This window comes from Melitaea cinxia, chromosome 5 (genome assembly GCF_905220565.1).
Source record: "Melitaea cinxia chromosome 5, ilMelCinx1.1, whole genome shotgun sequence".
Classification (NCBI taxonomy): domain Eukaryota; kingdom Metazoa; phylum Arthropoda; class Insecta; order Lepidoptera; family Nymphalidae; genus Melitaea; species Melitaea cinxia.
The window spans coordinates 13914550-13934572 of NC_059398.1; the positions used below are offsets into that span (position 1 = coordinate 13914550).

The 20023-nt window shown below is 30.8% G+C and overlaps 1 protein-coding gene across 1 annotated transcript; it reads right to left on the minus strand.

Annotated features, from left to right (window-relative positions):
- Positions 1–1638: 1638 nt before the first annotated feature.
- LOC123653648 (U4/U6 small nuclear ribonucleoprotein Prp31) lies at positions 1639–19798 on the minus strand. Its single transcript, XM_045589642.1, has 9 exons — positions 19363–19798; positions 19143–19278; positions 18770–18974; positions 18186–18328; positions 17311–17495; positions 16670–16810; positions 15010–15159; positions 10264–10491; positions 1639–1971 (listed from the first exon to the last, which is right to left on the minus strand). Exons 1-9 carry the CDS (start codon positions 19561–19563, stop codon positions 1861–1863), a joined length of 1500 nt encoding a protein of 499 aa, XP_045445598.1. The 5' UTR covers positions 19564–19798; the 3' UTR covers positions 1639–1860.
- Positions 19799–20023: the final 225 nt, after the last annotated feature.

Consider the following 20023-nt stretch of genomic DNA (forward strand, 5'->3'; position numbering starts at 1 on the left):
TATTTTAAGGAAATTGAAAATATTTTTTATCATTTATTTATTCGGAAATATAAGTGTAAAATATAATTTTTTACTTAAAATTGTATGTATTTATTTTGTCGTTTGTGTAGACGAATATAGTTCTGTAATTCGAATATGGTGAGCAAACATAAAAATAATAAGTATAACTCTTTATTGTTGTGTAAGGAATAAACATTCAGTAACATAACGATCACTGGTAGAGCTTAAAACGCGTTTACTTCTTTGTTATGAAATAATACCCGACTAGTCGTATTAAAGAATGATAATGACGAATGTTATACATATTACACAACGCTACATAAAACAAAGCAAAAAGAAATATTTTCTCATTATACAAACAGAAGTACAACTTTAAATAAAGTCAATTAAATCAAATATCAGTTTTTGCGCATGACTTTTTTTTCTAAACATTTGTAATTTTCGTATATCAAATTTAATATTTTCAGAAATAGAACTAAAAACCTGAAAGAACTTATTACATGAATCTTATTGTCACAACATCAGGGTGTGAACAAGTCGTTTCCATCAATTATTACGTGTCACCGCAGACACGTGAAAAAGCTAATGAACAATGCCCCCAAATTCGATAAGCAGTATGAATAAAAAATTGGTGGATACAAACGTCCGAACAATTTTAACTTCCGGTTCTCTAAGGTAATGGGAGCTACTTCACGCCGGTTCTCTTTGAGTGTGCTGCTATCACGGTGAACCACAATTATCATATTGAGTTGTAATCATTTAAACATTCACGGTCATTCACCTACAGATAGCTCAAATTAATTTTCTTTATGAGTTATAAAAATAATATTTCTAAGTTTCAAGACAGCCTACGAGACACTTTCAAGATTTTTAGTAAGGTTCATCATTGGCCTTAGTCCGTCTATTGCAGACGATTTAGACAATGTCAGACAGACATTGTATCGCCTAGAACACTCTTTAGGAAAACGCAGAGTTGCTTAAGCTCTGCGCCACCCTTTCGATCTCACTGGCTAGGCCCACAGGAACTACGAGTCGATACGTATCGAGCCAGTTCGGCTGCAGGAGTCTTTCGCATTTTAGAGCTATGCCACGAATGCTTGACGGAGAAACGGTAGTAGGGTTATCGAAATAAATATATTGCAGTTATTATGAGATATAGTCTTATTTTCGAATCAATAGAAAAAAATATAATACTATTAAATGTTTTATTAGTTAATTTAAAATCATAATACTAATAATACTGTAATAAATAAACCGGTAAACGTCTCATTGTTGGGCGAAGGGCTTTTCTCTATAAGAAGGGTTGGTATTTAATGTACGGTGGTATCTACTACGGGTCAGCAATTCATTTTTCTGTCATGAGTAACGATTGCTATCACTTGATGTGTGAAGTGTTTGTGATAGTAAACTAATAACAACTAGTAATAGTATTATTTGTAAATGGACAATACTCTCTCTAAGAAGTCTTGGCTTGCTTTTATATCAATCATTTATAACCTTCTTTGTAAAAAAAGAAAAAGAAAGAGTGATTTTCATATATCTTTATTTTATTTGAAGTTGGTAGCTTTTTAAACAGAAAAACTAGTTTTTCGCTAAAATTAACGACGAAGTTATGAAAAAAATGGCAGATTTATTTTAATTTGATATATTTGGTTAAGAAAAAATCTTACATATTGGAAGTATAAAGTAACCAACACAAAATACATTAATGACTTTTTTCACAAATCACACAATCGCAGGAGTAATGACCGTAACATAACATTTTATTTATACACACTTAAGTAATGATGCAACGTGCATTTTTTTCGTGTTGCTAACCAGCTACACAGTCTCATTATATTGTGTCCTCCCATTCTTCTCTTATGTAGTCTGTTTTCCCACTGACAAAAACCCAGACGTGTTTGAGAAGTATTTTGCATTTGCTTCATTAACTCGTGTTTCAGCTGCTTGAGGATTGACGATTTCTAGTCCCTGTAAGAGAATAAGATAAATTAAAATTTGGTCAATTAAACTAGTACTAAACATTTGAACATTGAAACTATTACAAACATTTGTCACAGTCAACAAACAAAAAATACAATTGATTCGACTGTCGGATTAATGACCATCGTGATTTAGTCACGTTTGAAAGGTAAACGACATTTAATTTGATACCATTTATTAACTATATAGCTCTGTCTAAGATCTCTAACCATTCCAAATAATCATAATCGTTTAGATCTGTGATAACTAGAGACGGTGTTTCATTTCCGTCATACACAAGTAGATAAGTAAGGCAATGGCTCGCAATGGTTCGTAATGACTTTTCATTTATACAACGCGTCGCTAGCTTGTGGGTGATTAGACGAAGTGCTTGTCGCTGTAATGGAGTATCGTCTGCCGTCTGGCTTAATGAGTTATTTGAAACATTAAAAAGAATACATGCGATTTTGTAATTATATTAAATTGATTACTATTTATATATATACTATATATACTAATACATATATATATACTTACACTGAGGTAGTAAATATGTAGATTAAGGTTACAATTTAATATAACTATATGGATAAATTTACTTTATTGCATTAACAGTACCTACACCCACACGTGGTCTGTGATGAAATTTTTACATTCATAATTAATAAGCAAAAAGATTGGGGTTAAGACCGAAGCTGTTTGATAGTTTAAACTATAAAGTTTAAAGAATACCTTTGAGTATAAAATAGTTAATTGAATAATTTGGTTTAGTAGGAAAATATCGTTTGTGCAACATAAAAAAATAATAATTTGACAGTAAGACATTTCACAAATGTGTCTTAAAGTGTGATATAAAATAAAGATAAAATCGGAAAGTTTATTTGGGTATAGTTTATTTGAAAGCTTATGTTATTATAATCGGAAACAACTTTATCAATAAAAACTCGACAAACCACGCGGACTTGTTCGTTGTCTACTAAATCCTATTGCTTTCTGATTCACGTTAAACACGCTTCTTAGAATATTGTTTTCAATGGCTTAGTAGGTATTATTAGATAAATTATATTTCTATTAGAAATTAACTCGTCCACAGACAAACTAATGCTTTCTCACATAATTTAATACACACCTATAATTATTGTACGTCGTAACTAATACTAGATGGTTTTATAATATTGTAAATGTGAAAGTTAATTTGATTTTCTATTAACTTATTTATTCAAGATTTATTCGAGAAACATTCCCAAATAATAGGAGACTTTTAAAATAACGACTATTTAAACAAAACATAAACTTTTTTATACTATAGTTTTATTATAGTGCCAATATAGTATAGTAACATGTAACCAATAATTGATATTTACTACACTTGGTCATAAAACAACAAAATGTACAGCTAAACGTTTCAATTAAGTTTATAGCTTATTAGCGTAGCGTTTACTTTTATACATCTATAGCCATAAACACTACACTATCGCATATAATCTGCTATGTTGATGGAACAAAATTTTGAAGATAACTATCTTCTAACGGCATAATACTTGGTCGTAATCCGATCATGTACCAACATTACAAAGAAATAAAAATCAATAAATTGCCTCACTAAACATTAAACAACAATAGCAACAGATGTGATACGACGCGTGGGATAATTTTATTCGGAATCGTAATGCAATATATGTACTCGTATAGTTTCAACATTTTGTACATGTACTTGACAAACTCAACTCATCGGTAATAATTGTCAAATCACGTAATCAATGTCTATAAGTCACTATATTACTGTAAATATTGTTAGTTTCTAATCTATCGTAAAATAACTCGATGTCTCTATTTGGTGTACAAAAGGAAAATTGGAAGACATTGTTAAGCTGATTAAAAGGCGCGAGGCGTGGTTCTGTAGCTGCAGCCGGTTCGCGCAGAAAGAAAACAATTTCGATTAATAAATGCAAGTTTGATATCAGTTCTAAATAATATAATCTATTTTTTGTAAGTAGTTTATACATTTCGTTTTTTTTTATTTCTTGGGTCGCGTCTGCCCAAATTATAAGTGCTCCTTAAATACAAACATTTTCAGAACATTTGGATATGAGTTCTGCAGAATGTGACTTTAATTAGCAAATCAGAATTGTATGATTAAATGTAATAGTATTGAAAACCGCAGGTATGAGGAACTGTATACGTGCATTATTATGGAGATATAAGGTATACAACGTTGAATAAAGAGATACATTCCTTAGTCTTCGCGTGATGACTTGTTTTGCATTTTTGTTTTAGTTTATGCCACGTTGTTTGAAATAAAATTTAAAATATTCACATTATTTCAGTGACTTTGAAATGAAAATGAAATGAAAATATTTATTTCTCCATAAGGTTATGCACACTTAAAGAACTTAAATAAAAAATATCTATATTCAGGAAAAACTACTAAAAAAGGTATCATTTAAACATGAGGGACCGTCGTCCAAGAAAGTGGTGTACCACCCTAAGGTTGAATGCCGCTTGCAGATTCGTAGGTGATAAAGATTAGTTTCGCTTGCAGATCGATGTAACAACTTCTATTGCCGTCTTTGTCAGATTATTGATAACGATATTATTTATACCTAATAGAGTTTAAAATGTCATGTATAATAATGACGTATGAATACTTATCAATTAGGTTTACGTCATTATTATATGTCTCTTTCAGTAATATCTTTTAATATCGAACCTTGTTGTAATTTTCGATGACCAGGAAACTAAATCAAAGCTGGTACACCACTTTCTTGGCCGACCGGACATAACAAACTTATGTAGAAAATGTATTTATTATTATCTAGCAACCTTAAGTTATTCACAATATTTAATGAATGCTATATCCTAGTGTCTCGGTAGCCATTACCCTTCTATTACAATATATTCTCGACTTTATCAAATATTACAATAAATAAATTAAAATAATGTCGGTAGTGTATGTAAGTCGAAAGAAAAAAGTACTTTTTTAAATTTAAAGTCATATTAAAAAAAAAAACGAAACATTATGACCATGAAATTTTCAGGACAAACAAGAGACAGCCAATCCCTTGAGCTATAATCACCACATATCACCAGCTCACAATATTTATAAATATATCTATTGATAGACATACAGACAGAGCCTGGTCGAGCTTTATTCAATCCCGTGCCTTTTATAATTAAGGTATTCATGTTATAAGCTTCACTACATAAAGTTCGCTTAGTAATTCTTTTAAACTTCTGTAAAGGCAGAGAATAAACAGCAGCCGGAATTTTATCGTATATTAAAATAGACATTCCATCGACTTTTTTTCTTGAGCCGGTGTTTAGGAAATGTGAATTTGTGGCCGTTGCTGAGTGTTACATCATTCGAGGCATGTTGCTCACTACGACTACCAAACAAATGCCTATTTTTCCGTATGTAAATTATAATTTCATTATACTTTACAAGGAGCAGTTACAATATATTTATGTTTTAAATTACCGCAAAGCCCAATGAGGTCATAGCGTGTATAATTTTATAAATACTTTCTAACTCAAAAAGTACTTCTAAAATCATACCACTAAGTTTAACGCCTTTAAACTTAACACTTTGAAGAATATCTATCAATAAAATTTACTAAATTCATATAGGTATTATTAGTGTATTTGAAACATTTATTTATTACCAACGAGAATGTATAACAGCTTCAGTTCTCAGTGTACATACCCAGGTGAACAAAACTTGGGAGGTACATTTACATAAAACTTGTAGTTACATTTGATAGAATTTCGACGATATACTAAAGGGCGTCATTACCCTAACACAAATACCAACAGCGAAAACTAAATGGTGAAAGTCCTAACCAGATCGTCTGAAACACAAATAGGAGGCTATTTTCTCGCTTACCTACATGCGACTTGTAAATGACTACTCCATTATGGTTGGGACCGTTAATGTAAATAAATAACCTAAAAATAAACACGAATCGAGGGGGATATAACCAACTTATTGCAGGTTTCTATTTTCCTAATGAACTTGAAATATAACGTTTGCCCCTGAACATAATATTAACGATACGGCCCATCACATTGAAGAAAGCATCGTTATGTTTTATGGTCTATAAATTTCTTCTGTCTAAAGTAAATTAGAAAACGTAGTTTACCTACCTCTAAAATTATTAGGATATTTTACTAAGTATTGAAAAGCCGAGACGTTATCTCGATAAAAAACGTTCGAGGTATTAATTGTGATAAAATTCTTTTTTAAAGTCTTTAATATTCTATTTCTAAGTCGGCTTTATATTTGTTACCTTTCTTCTATTTTTAAACAAAGAGTTTTGTATTCTATTATTATTATTTTAAGTAAATGGACGTAAGAACATCGAGATCGTGACAATAGAATCTTATAAAAAATAAATTAGCTTTACATATAAATTAATGGCTTTACGATTTTATTTTTAATCAATACATACTAACTGTTGGCCGTGACTGTTTAAGTGGAAGTATATCTAATATAAAGTATTAAAAATAAAAAGTAGCCTTGTGTTTTTTCAGACTATAACCTACTTCTGTACTATCCAGAACCATTCGGCTGTTCTGTTGTAATTTCATTCATCCGTGGAAAAAATGTGTCCATCCAAACTTTTCAAAAGTAATAAATTTAAAATGTAAATATTTTGTCGATTATTACTAGACCAGTTGTTTCATACGTCAATGTTACTTACTTGAAAGACAAGACCGCATACTTGACCTTGTATGAGAACTAGAGAATATGGTAAACTGTTAATGTCTAATGCCGGTATTATGTATAACCGAGTAAATGTCTGTTTCACTGTGTATACTTTATCATTCACTTAAGTTGTGCATAGACTTTAACAGCAACATGTAAAAAAACCATTAGAGCCTGTTTCACCTTTATTATTAAAATTGTAAGTTAAAGATTCACAGATAGCGAATAGCAATATCTCAGAAATAAAGTAGAATATAATACATCACCAACTTTAACTCTTGGATACCGTCTTACGTCAGATAGTTTTAAAGGCGATCGGTACAACAAGCCCCTAAGCATATATCTTAAGCATGCAAGGGTTAGACAATGTTGTATATATTATAATAAAACATAATTATAATTATAGTTTGATCAAAAACATAATATGGATAATTATAACTGAATGAATAGTAAAATGTTTAAAGAATAATAATAATAAATTACGAAAATTAATTTATCTTTATGAAATGAAGTTTCATAAAATTCTAATTAATTGAATATTAATTAAGAAAGATAATAATTTTAATTTAAATAAACTTTGCAAATGATTGCTTTATAGAAATAAGATTAGCTTGGAATAAACGCATGCATTTATATTTATATACTTATACCTACTTATTATCAAAGATTAGAACTTTTTAATTTATAATAATTGTTTATTTTACGACTTAACTTTTCATTTACTTTCGCCTAAATTACTTCGAGAAAGTAAAACCATTTTACTCAAAAACGTAATTAATATGATAAACTGTACGAAAATATTAAAATTCGTTTAATTATAGTTATACTTTTTTGTAAATTCAACATTAGTTTATTAATGTTGATGTTAACAAACACACATTTTGACGGACTAATTGCCGCATTAAGTTTGCTTAGATACAATTATTATTTATAATTCTTATCTTGACCTGACAACCTTGAATTTTAAATTCATCTTAATTCATAACACCTACGTTTCTATCTTTGTGAAATCTGTAGAAGCAACGCTTATACCGAGCAATTTCTTTAGAGGTAATATTTAAAAAAAAAATTATAGTGTTTATATAGTGAATGAACTGCATGCATTCAAATATAAATTGAAGCCGATTCTATTTATTCAAACAGTAACACAGTCACAGTAACTTTATTTACCTTATTACTGTTTATTATCTTTTGAAATGTCAGTAAATTTGTACAAAATATCAGGCATGTGTCTTCTTCATGTTTTTATTTTATGTTCTTATTTTAAACGGTTTCTAATATCGTTATGTAAGTTTGCAACACTCTGAGCACCACTACGCTTTGTACTCTCGCTGTCAACACGGCGCTTCATAGAAGTGGCGGATTACTTCAGATAAAAATGCTGAATTAATGAATAATAATACTAAAATTCAACTAAGTAAAGATTTTATAATATTATCAAATAGGTCAATTTGTTATAAGTTAACCTATTTTATAATTATATTTTCTCAATAAATTTCAATAGACAGTGTATCAACAAAACTATTCTGCATTGACTTTTCATAAGAAATAAGTATAATTAGAGATGTGCTTAACGATATTTGAATAAAAAAAATATACGCGTCGACTTGAGAACGTTCTTCGTCTTTTCGTCAGTTAAAGTTATGCACGACTGGTCCTTCGTGCCGGATTATCTTAAACATATTTTTTGTGTTCATATCTATACTAATGACATTTTTTATACGTTAATTGTTCAGTCATTTTTTACAACCATATGGAAAGAAGATTTTCTGAATAATATACATATTCGAGTCTGCATAATGAGTATGCGTGAGAAAATGTCCCCATTATGGAGCTATGACAGCAATTAAACTCGCTAACTGCGTACTTCAGCATAGATTCTAAACAATAGTGACACGTGTTTATGTAATGTGACTTTTTAACTGCAATTCATTGATATCTTACGCGCCAAGATGCTTTAATTGGCTGAAAAAAAGCTATTGAGTTATAGTCTTTTAACACCAGCAGAATTGTTCTCACGAAGTAACGCTTTTATTATTATACTAATTAATGCTTGAAATTTCTAACTTAATAGTTATTAAAGAGACTTCTCGTTTTTAAATAGCCAAACAGAGAAATTTTGTGGTTTAAAACATTTAAAAAACTATGGCTCGCAAGCCGAATCCATCCAATTCCGGCCCGCCAGTGCCATCAATCCGAACTGCAACGGCTTGTTTGGAATTCAAAAAAGCGTGCTTCGGTCGCGGATTTTGCGACTAGTCTTGTTAGAAATATAGTTAAGGGAAGAAAAATTAAGACTGTTTTGGCCGTTGAACCCTGTTGAAAAAATCATTATGGCCTAAGCTTGGAGACCTGGTTTAAAAGATTAAAAAAAAAAATTGGTCAACTGACACTTTACAAGATAGCTCTAATTATCCCTAAAATTTTAATTGTATAAATTTTTAATCTGTGGCAATTTACATTACATAGGCTCGAAAATTTAAAGATGCATAATTCAGTAAGAGACGACGTTTATTATCGATTATGACACATAAAATATCGCCCATTAAAATACAGGTAAAAATTTCATAAGAATGTAAATAAAATGTAAATAGCTTGCCAAAAATATTAAAATACATCTTTAAATAACAACTTTGGTAATACATTTTTAGCTATAGGCTATACATATATTATGGTTGTGTCACACAGGAGAAAATCCTACTGGGGGCCGTTGAGTGTAAAGCGTTTATTTATTTTATAATATAACCTCTTTTGCATATCAATAATAAAAATAGCTATCGAACAAAAAACATGACATTTAGTTACGGAAATTTTTTAATTCCATCTTTGTCAGACGACGTAGTAGCAGTTAGTAACGGTTAATTTATCCGATATTGCCTTATTTGACTCGATCGATCGTTCAATCTTCGGAATATTTTACGCTGCTATAACCACTAAGATGCTATCGAACAGTTTTATTATGGTATCGTGCCGGTTTACTACAACTATTTTGTGATAACGATACTAATCTGATATATCAGGGTAATTTCTCCCTTATAGGTCATAAGACTAATCGTTATTATTTCCTACTAAAGTTTTATTCGACTTTAAAATATATGTTATAGCTAGTTGCTACTCGCAATTTTGTTCGTAAGGAATTTGTTTAATTTGACCTAACGATATAAAATGTTTACATTTTTTTTTTATTTTAATGTTTTTGCTCAGAAACTTATCTTTTTTTTTCTTAGTATAAGAACGCCAGTTTCTTTTTTTTATTCGCACCATCTATAAGTAACTTCTGTGAAAATCGATTAAACTGTTTTGAATATTGTTCCGCGTTAAAAATTGCTAAGCATTTTAGTAAAAGTAGTTATTCTGATATTACAAACAGACACTCCTTTTAATTTATTTGTATAGATATACGAACAGTATCCATCGATTCATTTACCAAAAATATGTATATCATCTGTCAAGAGATAAAAAATATTAAGAATGTAATTTCAGTAAAGTAATATATATATTTAACACACAATTATTATTCCTTCAAGACAATAACAAAGCCGCGTCACGGTTCGAAGCATTGTCGATTTAGAGGCTACTGGAGTCAAGTTACTGACCTGCAAAGGCGTGAAGGCGACCGAGGACGCAGTACCAGAAACCTGTCTCCTTATACTGGTAGCTCCGCCATATTGCTGATTCTGCTTTTGTAGATTCTTCTGCAACGTTTTGCTTATCCGAACTTTTGTTTTTTCGTCTATTTGCGGAAGTCGAACTCGTCCGGTGCCAGATTTGCCGATCGTTCCGCGCGTGTAACCCAGATCTTCTTGGTAAGCGTCGTCTTCAATCTGTGGAGATTTATATTTTAATTGGAAAGTTAACATTAAAAATATATTGTTTCATAAATATTTTAAGAAGTAAATAATATAAAATTTTATATAAAGGTACTAAAGCATTGATGATTAATTGAATGTAGGAAATCGTGATCGTTTACTGTTTGTATATTTCATTCAATTAATGTACCGCTATATTAGCAATGTAGATTTTACATATAGCAATGTATGAATAAGTTCGTCTTGAATAGCGTCTAATGGCACGATTAACCCACTTTCAAAATGAAGGATAACTTACAAGCAAACCTACCAAATATATATATGCTCTTGAAATTTCTTAACTGACCATATTTGCTCTGAAATTTATACATAAATTATATTTATTTATATATAAATTATATTTTGACCCAATATTATATAGTAATCTACATTTACTTTTTAAATCATTTTTTCAGTTTAATTCTATTTGTAATATGTTAATTTTCATTTTGATCAAGTCTGTGGATTTAGTAGCACCGTATTTTTTTGCAAGACATGGCAAAATTTATAATGATTGACTGTTGCTTTTTCAAGTTTTTGCGGGTTTTTTGCAATTTCTTCACTGCAGAATCTACATTCTGCATCAGTGGTAGCTTCACATAAAGTATGTATAATTTTTTTAAGTCTGGTTAAAAAAGTAAGTTTTTATTTTGATTATGGATTTGATTTCACGTAATTTGTGTATTTAAAAGCATTACGTTATTTCTATTTCCATAATTCAAAACTGCAGATCTCCGTACGTAAATACCGCGTACGTTCCTATCAAGATGCATTTGGCACGCGAGCCAACGGGCCGTCGAGCGTCCGTGCTTCACCAGCTCGAGTTCCGGTCTATTTGAAGCAAGCGAAAAAGAGCACTATTAAAATTCTACTCATCTGTCTTTCATCAACCGTGACGTCACATTTGTAACCAAACGGCAAATATCGGTAATAATTACCGTAATCAAGTTAATTAAATCGTATTTGCATGTCGATTTGTTAACGTTTGTATTATTGTTCTCGTGTTTACGATTGTACTTGATAATAATTTCTGAATAATTTCTGGGATCGAAATTACGCGTCTTACGTAGATATATAACTCGTAGGTTGTGTTAGTTATTACGGAGGTAATTGTGATTTATGGAGTAATTCTTTTAATTCTAATGAAGATATTGTGTGATAAGGTACTGACGGTCAACGAATTTAAATCAATACAGGAAAATCATAAAATATATATTAAATGGTTCAAAAAGTAAATTTCAAATAGCAAGCAATTACAATTACTTTAACATTTTGTTGTAAATGAAATTCTGGAAAAGTGAACGTGTTTTGAAAATTACCTTCTGAGTTAAGTATAAGTACTAAGAATTAAGAATTATTTCAATATTAATTTGTGATGTCTACCGTCAATTTGCGGACACATATTTTAGAATTTCTTTTTGCCCGGAACGAATTTTAAATTATTTGAGCTCTACATAGGCTAGTTGACTAGTTATATATGGAATAAACGTTTGAACGATTAACGAATGATTGAAAGTGTGTTCGTTTAAATCGACGTATTCTATTACAGCTCGGCTCGAGTTTATATGAATATTTATTGCAGCTTACTGTATATACGTTTTACTTAATTAGTTATGAGAAACATTGTATGATCTGTGATTCTGTTGGAATTAAATGCAAATTATTCATTATATTTATTTATTTAATAATTTATTATACGTACAGAATTATATAATATATTTGTCATTGAGAATTACGTCTAATGAGTCTGCTTAGAGCTTTTTACTAGTTGTTAACTCTGAAAGAATGGGTAGTGCAATAAAAACCTATCATTAAATTTGTGTAAATAAGCGCTTTTAGCTGGCTCCATCAACTACGTAAGCGAGTCCCAACTGGTGACCCCCATAACGTTCAACGTGTTAATCTAATTCGTTATTTTAGAACTTTTTTACTAATGTATTGTTTAAACGTAACTTTATAAAAAGTAAATTTTTCGTACCGTCGATACCTGCCATTGATATTTTTATTGACATGGAAATACTCAATTTTTAATATTGAAGACATTTTCAAATAATATAATCATTGACTTACTCCTTAATCTATATTGAAGCCAAAACTACGTATGTTTTTAGTTTTTGTCAGTATGTCTGTATCTTATCGCCTCGTTCAAAGGCGGAAGGAAAACTGAGCAAGATTTGAGTCCACACTATAAGCTATTAGGGCGTTGGATACTGTATATACGGCGTTGGATAATATATATTTAATCGCTAAATATAGAAAGTACTATGGTATCCTTGAGTGAAGGGATGAAAATCAAAACGTGTAACTACAACAAAAGCAGGCGCAGGCGGCGTTTTTAAAATAAATCATTATTTCAATTCTTCGATTAGAAGAAAACAAATTTTTCTTCTTCATAGCTGCCTAATAAATATTGATGTTGCTTTTCTACATTTTTTTAATCTAATATATAAAATTCTCGTGTCACAGTTTTCGTTGCCATACTCCTCCGAAACGGCTTGACCGATTTTGATGAAATTTTTTGTGCTTATCCGGTATCTATGAGAATCGGCCAACATCTATTTTTCATCCCCCTAAATGTTAGGGGTAGTCCACCCCTAATTTTATTTTTTATTTTTTAGACAAAATTTTTAATTTTTTTTTTTATGATACAAGATTATAAAATACATACAACCCTAAATTTTCAACCCTCTACCATCAACCCCTATTTTTAATAGCGTTTAGCGGCAAGACAACGATTGCCGGGTCAGCTAGTTAACTTAATAAAATCGCTATCTATCTAAAAATTTTAATAAACCATATCAAGATTTACTTACTGTAAAGCTATGACTCGGAGTAAAAGTTATTAGGCGCACTTGTCTTGTTTTTATTGTAAATCTCAAATCGAATCTCAATCCAAACGAAAGATATAATATATAGTAATAGTACCTACTATTTTTCATTGTTTTAAGACTTAATGATACTTTAGTAAGGCATTAGGTAGTAATATCCCCAAATTATAATCTGCCTTACTTTAAGGTAAGAGACGTAACCCCTCTTTTACTGCTAAATTACGCCGGTACATTTTTTTTTATGAACATAATTGTAAAATATATCATTAAATTTATTTTATTAAATCTTTATTATTATTACGTACCTATTTGGTTCAAACTTCATCATCATCATCATCATCACCATCACCCTCGCCATCACTATCACCACCACCACCACCACCACCATCATCATCATCATCATCATCATCATCATCATCACCATCACCCTCGCCATCACTATCACCACCACCACCACCACCACCATCACCATCATCATCATCATCATCATCATCATTTCCCACCCACGGCATTATACTCCTCAGAATATTCTAGACTTATTAAGTGTAATCCTCGCTTTATACTCCCATTATTCGCAATTACGTTTTTCAATTTCAATTAAATTTTACCAAATGCAAGTACAATAGGGTTTTCATTAACCAAGTCAATTTCAGACACGTATAATTTATTTTGTTCGATGGAAACGCAATAATTATCTTGGGCGTAATAAAGTCTAGCTTAAAACAATTACTGTTATGCCTCTGTCTGCTGAGATAAATAATTTTCAAAGTTAATTAAAACTAGATAAAAAAGCGAAAATAAAATTTATTTGTAGCGTTTATTGTTTTTATAATTAAAATTTTGATAGATTTTTTTTCACTATTAAATTGGTAAGTGGTGAAAGTGAAGCTTGTGTATTGTTATTAGTTTAAATTAAAATGACCAATATTTTATCTTCGCTTGACATCAAAATATATAGCAGTATACTTACATACAATTTTCAGTTATAAGACAAAAGAGAGAAAACGCGTCTCATTCTTTATTATTATTAAATCAATCATTTTATTATAAATAACTCGTCACAATAATACCTCATCATTAATTTTTTAATACTTTAGATTTTTTTTTTTTGACAATTTACTAGAAAGTCCTGCCAAAAATGCGTGAAATCTAAATTAGAAAAATAAATGTCTCGGTAGAAACATTCTAATCACCCGATACTTATTCCATGACACAAGATTTATTATATGGTGACCTAGCAAACGTTGTTCTGACATATATAAGAATAGTCACGCCGGTGCCGTTAGAATAGACATGTCATCTAGGGGTATAAAAATAGTCTACGACCTATTCTCAAACCTAGCAATATAAACAAAAAAAAATCATAAAAATCTCTTCTTCCTCTTCTTCTTCAGGGTTAATGGCTTTCATAAATATGGTTCAAGTCGTTTCGGAAGAGTTTGTTGACTGAAGACGTTGTCATGTCTTAACGGTCAAACTGTTCTATGTGCCTAGGAGGGGGGCACACACGGGGGTCCGGCAACACACTTGCGATGCTTCTTGCAGGCGTCTAAAAGCTACGGTAATCACTTACCATCAGGTGTGTCAGACGTTTGTTTGCCGACGTAGTTATATAAAAAAAAGTGATTTTATTTTGGAGTAAATATGGACAAGACGGTACACTCACGTCGGCGAAGTTTAGACGGTTGGCGTTCTTGCGGAACTCTGTCATCGCGTAGCGCTCCTTCATCTTGCGAACTCTCTTGCCCCCGCGCTTCTTACGACTCTGCTCGATGGGCTTAGGCAGTGGCTTCACGAACTTCACCGGCGGCGGTTCCTGTGGTACCATAAATAAATAAATATCTATAACATCCCCTGCAAAAGTTAGAAGCTTTATCTCTTTATGGTATTAGTATAGATTGTAAATAAAATGAAGATGTTAAGATAATTTGGTAAAGTAGTTTTTATTTTTAACCGACTTCAAAAAAAAATATATATATATATTTTTTATGTATGTTCGGGGATAACTCCGTCGTTTATGAACCGATTTTGATAATTCCTTTTTTTGTTGGAAAGGAGATATCCCTAGTTTGGACCCATGATAAGAAAACCAGGACCTGATGATGGGATCCCAGAGAAATCGAGGAAAACTCTCGAAAATCCGCATAACTTTTTACTGGGTGTACCAATTTGATGATTTTTAATTTAATCGAAAGCCGATGTTTATCATGTGGTCACATTTAAATTTCATCGAGATCTGATTACAACTTTTAAAGTAATCTTTGATAATGCGTATTTACTTGACTATTTTTTCGTCTACCTACGTTGTATTACTGTGAACAGACGATGTATGTACATCGTCTGTTCCTAAGACAAGGAACTTAATGCTTGTGGTATAGGTAATAGTCAGCTGTTACAACTACATATTTTTTCGATAATAATTAAATAAATAAATACAGCCCAGACTCGTATTGGGAATCGAACTCCCAACTCACTATAAACAGCGTCGACGAACTAGTCAATGATGATGAAAAAACGACTGTGCTTTAGACCACACGATTGCAGTAAGACTTCTTAAGCCCTACAGTAATATACGTAACGTAACTCTCTATCTTCACTACCTTGTATCTCCCTCTCAACTTCCGTTCGGCTCGCCTTATCAGACTTTTCGTAACGCCCTCGTCACGCATATAAGTTGTGTCAATAGTGGAGAGGGGGTTTCAGGAAATATGAGGCTCGCACTTCGTAATTTTTTTTCATAACACTCAACCATGGTAATACCTACCATTGTAATACCTAATGTGTACTTTGTAATAACGTGTATTTTATAAAACGCGCCTAAAACATATATTTAAACATATACAAAAAAAAACTATAATATTACTTTCCACATAATAACAAGTTTGTAGGAGTGGCCCGATCTTACGCAAAGCCTCTAAATTTATAAAGATGAAATTCTGTTACGACAATGATTTATATTTTCTTCCTATCATTTACAATTTATTACATAGTTTTGTATTTAGAACCTACCTATTATGAGATTCCTAATAAATATCGAGAGTTACAAAAACAATTGTACTTCATTTCATATAGAAAATTAATTATCGGTTCATTATTTATGACACACGACATATTTATGTTAAGTTTTATTTCGTTATAATAGTTAATCTCGGTCAACATGGTCAAAAATATGACGAAACATTTAATATCAAACTAAACATGTACTAAATTAAAAGATGTGTAAATCGAATGCGTTTTTGAATATAGAAACGTTTGTTCCTATGTTCAAAATAAACATATATGTTTTTGAATATAGAATGTTTGGGTGGTTGTCAGTTTTTACTTACTTGTAGTTTGTCTAACTTTTTCTCGATTCCCTCCCGAAGCATTCGTCCGATACTTCCGTCTGTACTTTCGTGGCACGCGTCGACTCGGGCGGCCAGCGTTAGTTTAGTTGATACTAGCTTAGCAGCTTTGTAACGTAGTTCCTGTTGATTCAATACGATTTTTTTCACCGAAGTGAATATATCACATAGGTTTTATTTTTAATTATTATATTATAAGACAGTGTGATTTTTTTGATTGTAAAAAAAAATCGTAATACTTTTGTATTTAATTCTCTATTCTCAAGGTCTATTGGAAAAATTTAATTTAATTTTTTATTTTTATATTTGTACATGAGGTTTTTAGTGTAAATGGTATATACAAATGACATAAGAGTAAAGCCAAATATCAAGTACAATAATCTAAAATATCTCTAATTATAACTCAAGCTGGACTGTAAAAATCAGCATGGCATCTTGCGTAATATAACAGATCAATACTATTTTCAGGAATATTAAGAAACAAACTGAACTTAATAAAATCTTGATCTAAGGTCCGAATTAACTATAAATGTAATTTTCCATAAGTACTATTGTAATAACTCCATTCTTTAGTTTTAATATATTTATAACAAAAAGAAATATTGGGATATAATCATACTTACAGGTGTCGTATCCTGTACAATTTGTGAGAAGTACAGAAACCCAGTATGAGGCAATGATGCAGCTTGAGAGAACCCCGACAAGGTCTTCTTTTGTTGTCCAAGAGGCAGTACGTTACAAGCTGGCATCTTTGATAATTTTGATAGGCCACCCGCTACTCCAAGAATTTTAGCTGCTGTTGATGCTCCTATAAAGATGTTAATTAATTAGCTAACTTTGCTAATGAGTGTATACACAAAAAAAATGTATATACAAAAAACTTTCATGTTTTATATAACTCACTAAATAAGGTCTTGTAAGTTCTCTACATGTAAAAAAATTTATCAGAACATCCTAACATAACACAGGCCGAAGACGGGCAGCAGCGTCTTTGATGCGACAAAGCCAACCCTGCGGTCACCAACCCGCCTGCCCAGCGTAGTGACTATGGGCAACACATGAGTTCACGCATTTTTGGCGCGAACTTGTGAAGGCCTATGTCCAGCAGTGGACTGCGATAGGCTGGAATGATGATGATGAATGATGATCCTAACATAATTACAGTAAATGTAATCCACATTTAATTAACACATATTCTTTATTAAAACTTGTTTTAAAGATGAATTTAAGCTAACAGAAAGGCAATGTAGAGAGTATGGCTAATTATAATTATGAATAGTATATATAGTAGATAGTTCTAACCTGATACAGTCATATTTTAAATTATATACAAAATAGTATAAATAAGAGTTTAGTAAAAACATGAAATATTAAATGAACAGTGTATTTACTATGATTTGTTTATGTTTTTCATATACACACTGACGCAGCTCAGTAACTAATTTATTGATATAAATGTTATTGGATTAAAAGAAAAATAGTTTAATAGTATACATACCCACAATAGCTGTTATATTTGGAGCTATAAATGTCATTCTGCTTTCGACATATTCATATATTTTTGATTTAAAGTTGTTTAACTCCGCTGCCATTTCACATGCCTCATAGATCTCTTGCAGTTCCTTGTCTGATAACAGCTTCCTGTTTAAAAACTTTCAAAATTAAATACAAACCCAAATTATAACAATACAAATTGTATTCAATAGTTTCATATTTTTATTTGGCTGTGTGGCCACGGCATTTTAAATTATAGCCACTGCCTAATTTTTATACCACTTATGTTTGTGTACACTATGTATTATAAAAGTTCTCGGCCAACTCGAGTTATTACAATACTAACGATTATTGTAATATTTCAACAAATTTACACTTAAGGTAACAAATTATGCACCCAAACCTTCCTTATTATGATTATAATTATATTTGACTCTGTCATTTGATGAAAATTATGTAAGATGTTTATCAAGAAAGTACAGTAGTACAGTAGTTTACATGTAGTATAGATATATACCTTAGTTAATGTTAGACAAGTTAATTTTCCCATAAAAAGAAAAATAAATAAAATAACTTAAATTATTTTACCCTTGTGTTGTCGAGGCAGTAACAGACACAATCATAATAGTAGCTTGAGTGAGGAAACTCTGCAATGTTTCATTATTTTTAGCTCTATCCAAATCATTTCCCAATTCTTTGACTGTACGTATGTACTCTAATGGAGTTATTATCAAGGATTCCAATTCTGGAAACCTTTTTTGGTATTTGTCTCGAACAAATCTGTGAATAATAGCTGGAAAATGAAATGTTTAATTAAATTTTATCTACACTTGTTAGTGTAGATTTTAAATTAATTATTTAATTGTGTATCATATTGTATATTTATATAAACTGATTGAATATTTTTAACTGTGTCTATTTTTATGTATTATGTTACTAAATATTATGAACAATAACATACCAATTTCACCATCAATTTCAACAGCTATGTTATTAGCCTCAACGATTAACTGATATTCAGGATCAGACTCCATTAATCCGGTGACTTCAATTTTCTTTCTATCATTTCCAACATTTTGCTCAATTTCACTTATGACCTAAAACGTTTAGAAAAATAAAAATAGGCCATTCTTTAATTATTGTCATCATGTAAACAAGTGACATTTCATTTTTTTACTTACTCTCTTCAAACGTTCTGAATCACGAAGCTTGGCCAACTCTCTGATAGATACATTTTTAATTTCTTCTTCTTTTGGTATAACAGGAAATGGAGCCTTAAATTCGTGGGAATCAGTGTTATCTGTTTTTGTTTCAATTATCGCTTCCAACTCTCCATCATCGTTTTCTTCTAAATCTGCTAGTAATTCGTCGGCCAAAGACATTTTTAAGTTACAAAGATATAATTATTAGATATTGTGTATTTTGTATAACTCAAATGTTTATTACAAATGCATTTATAATTGTATGTTAACTGCAATTAGAAGTTTAGAACCACAAATTACAAAACAACACATTAACACAATCAACTTAGGACTTAGCTGTTTAACCATGTTGTCAAAATTGAAATTAGGTACGTCAATTCAAACCTCAAATGCCACAGATTTCCTATATATACAAAGTAGTAAAGTACTCTGTGCAGTGTGCACTTATTAGAGTAAGAAATATTGCTGTTGGAGTAAAAATAACCAAATGTTTTTATTATATAAAAACTTATGAGATCGTGACATATGCGCAGAGAAATAAGCTGGGGTTGAATTCAACCCAGCGGTAGACGAGTCATTAATGTGCTTGGTGTTCTATTCAAAAGAGAGATAAAAAATACAAACTTTCATGTTTATTTTA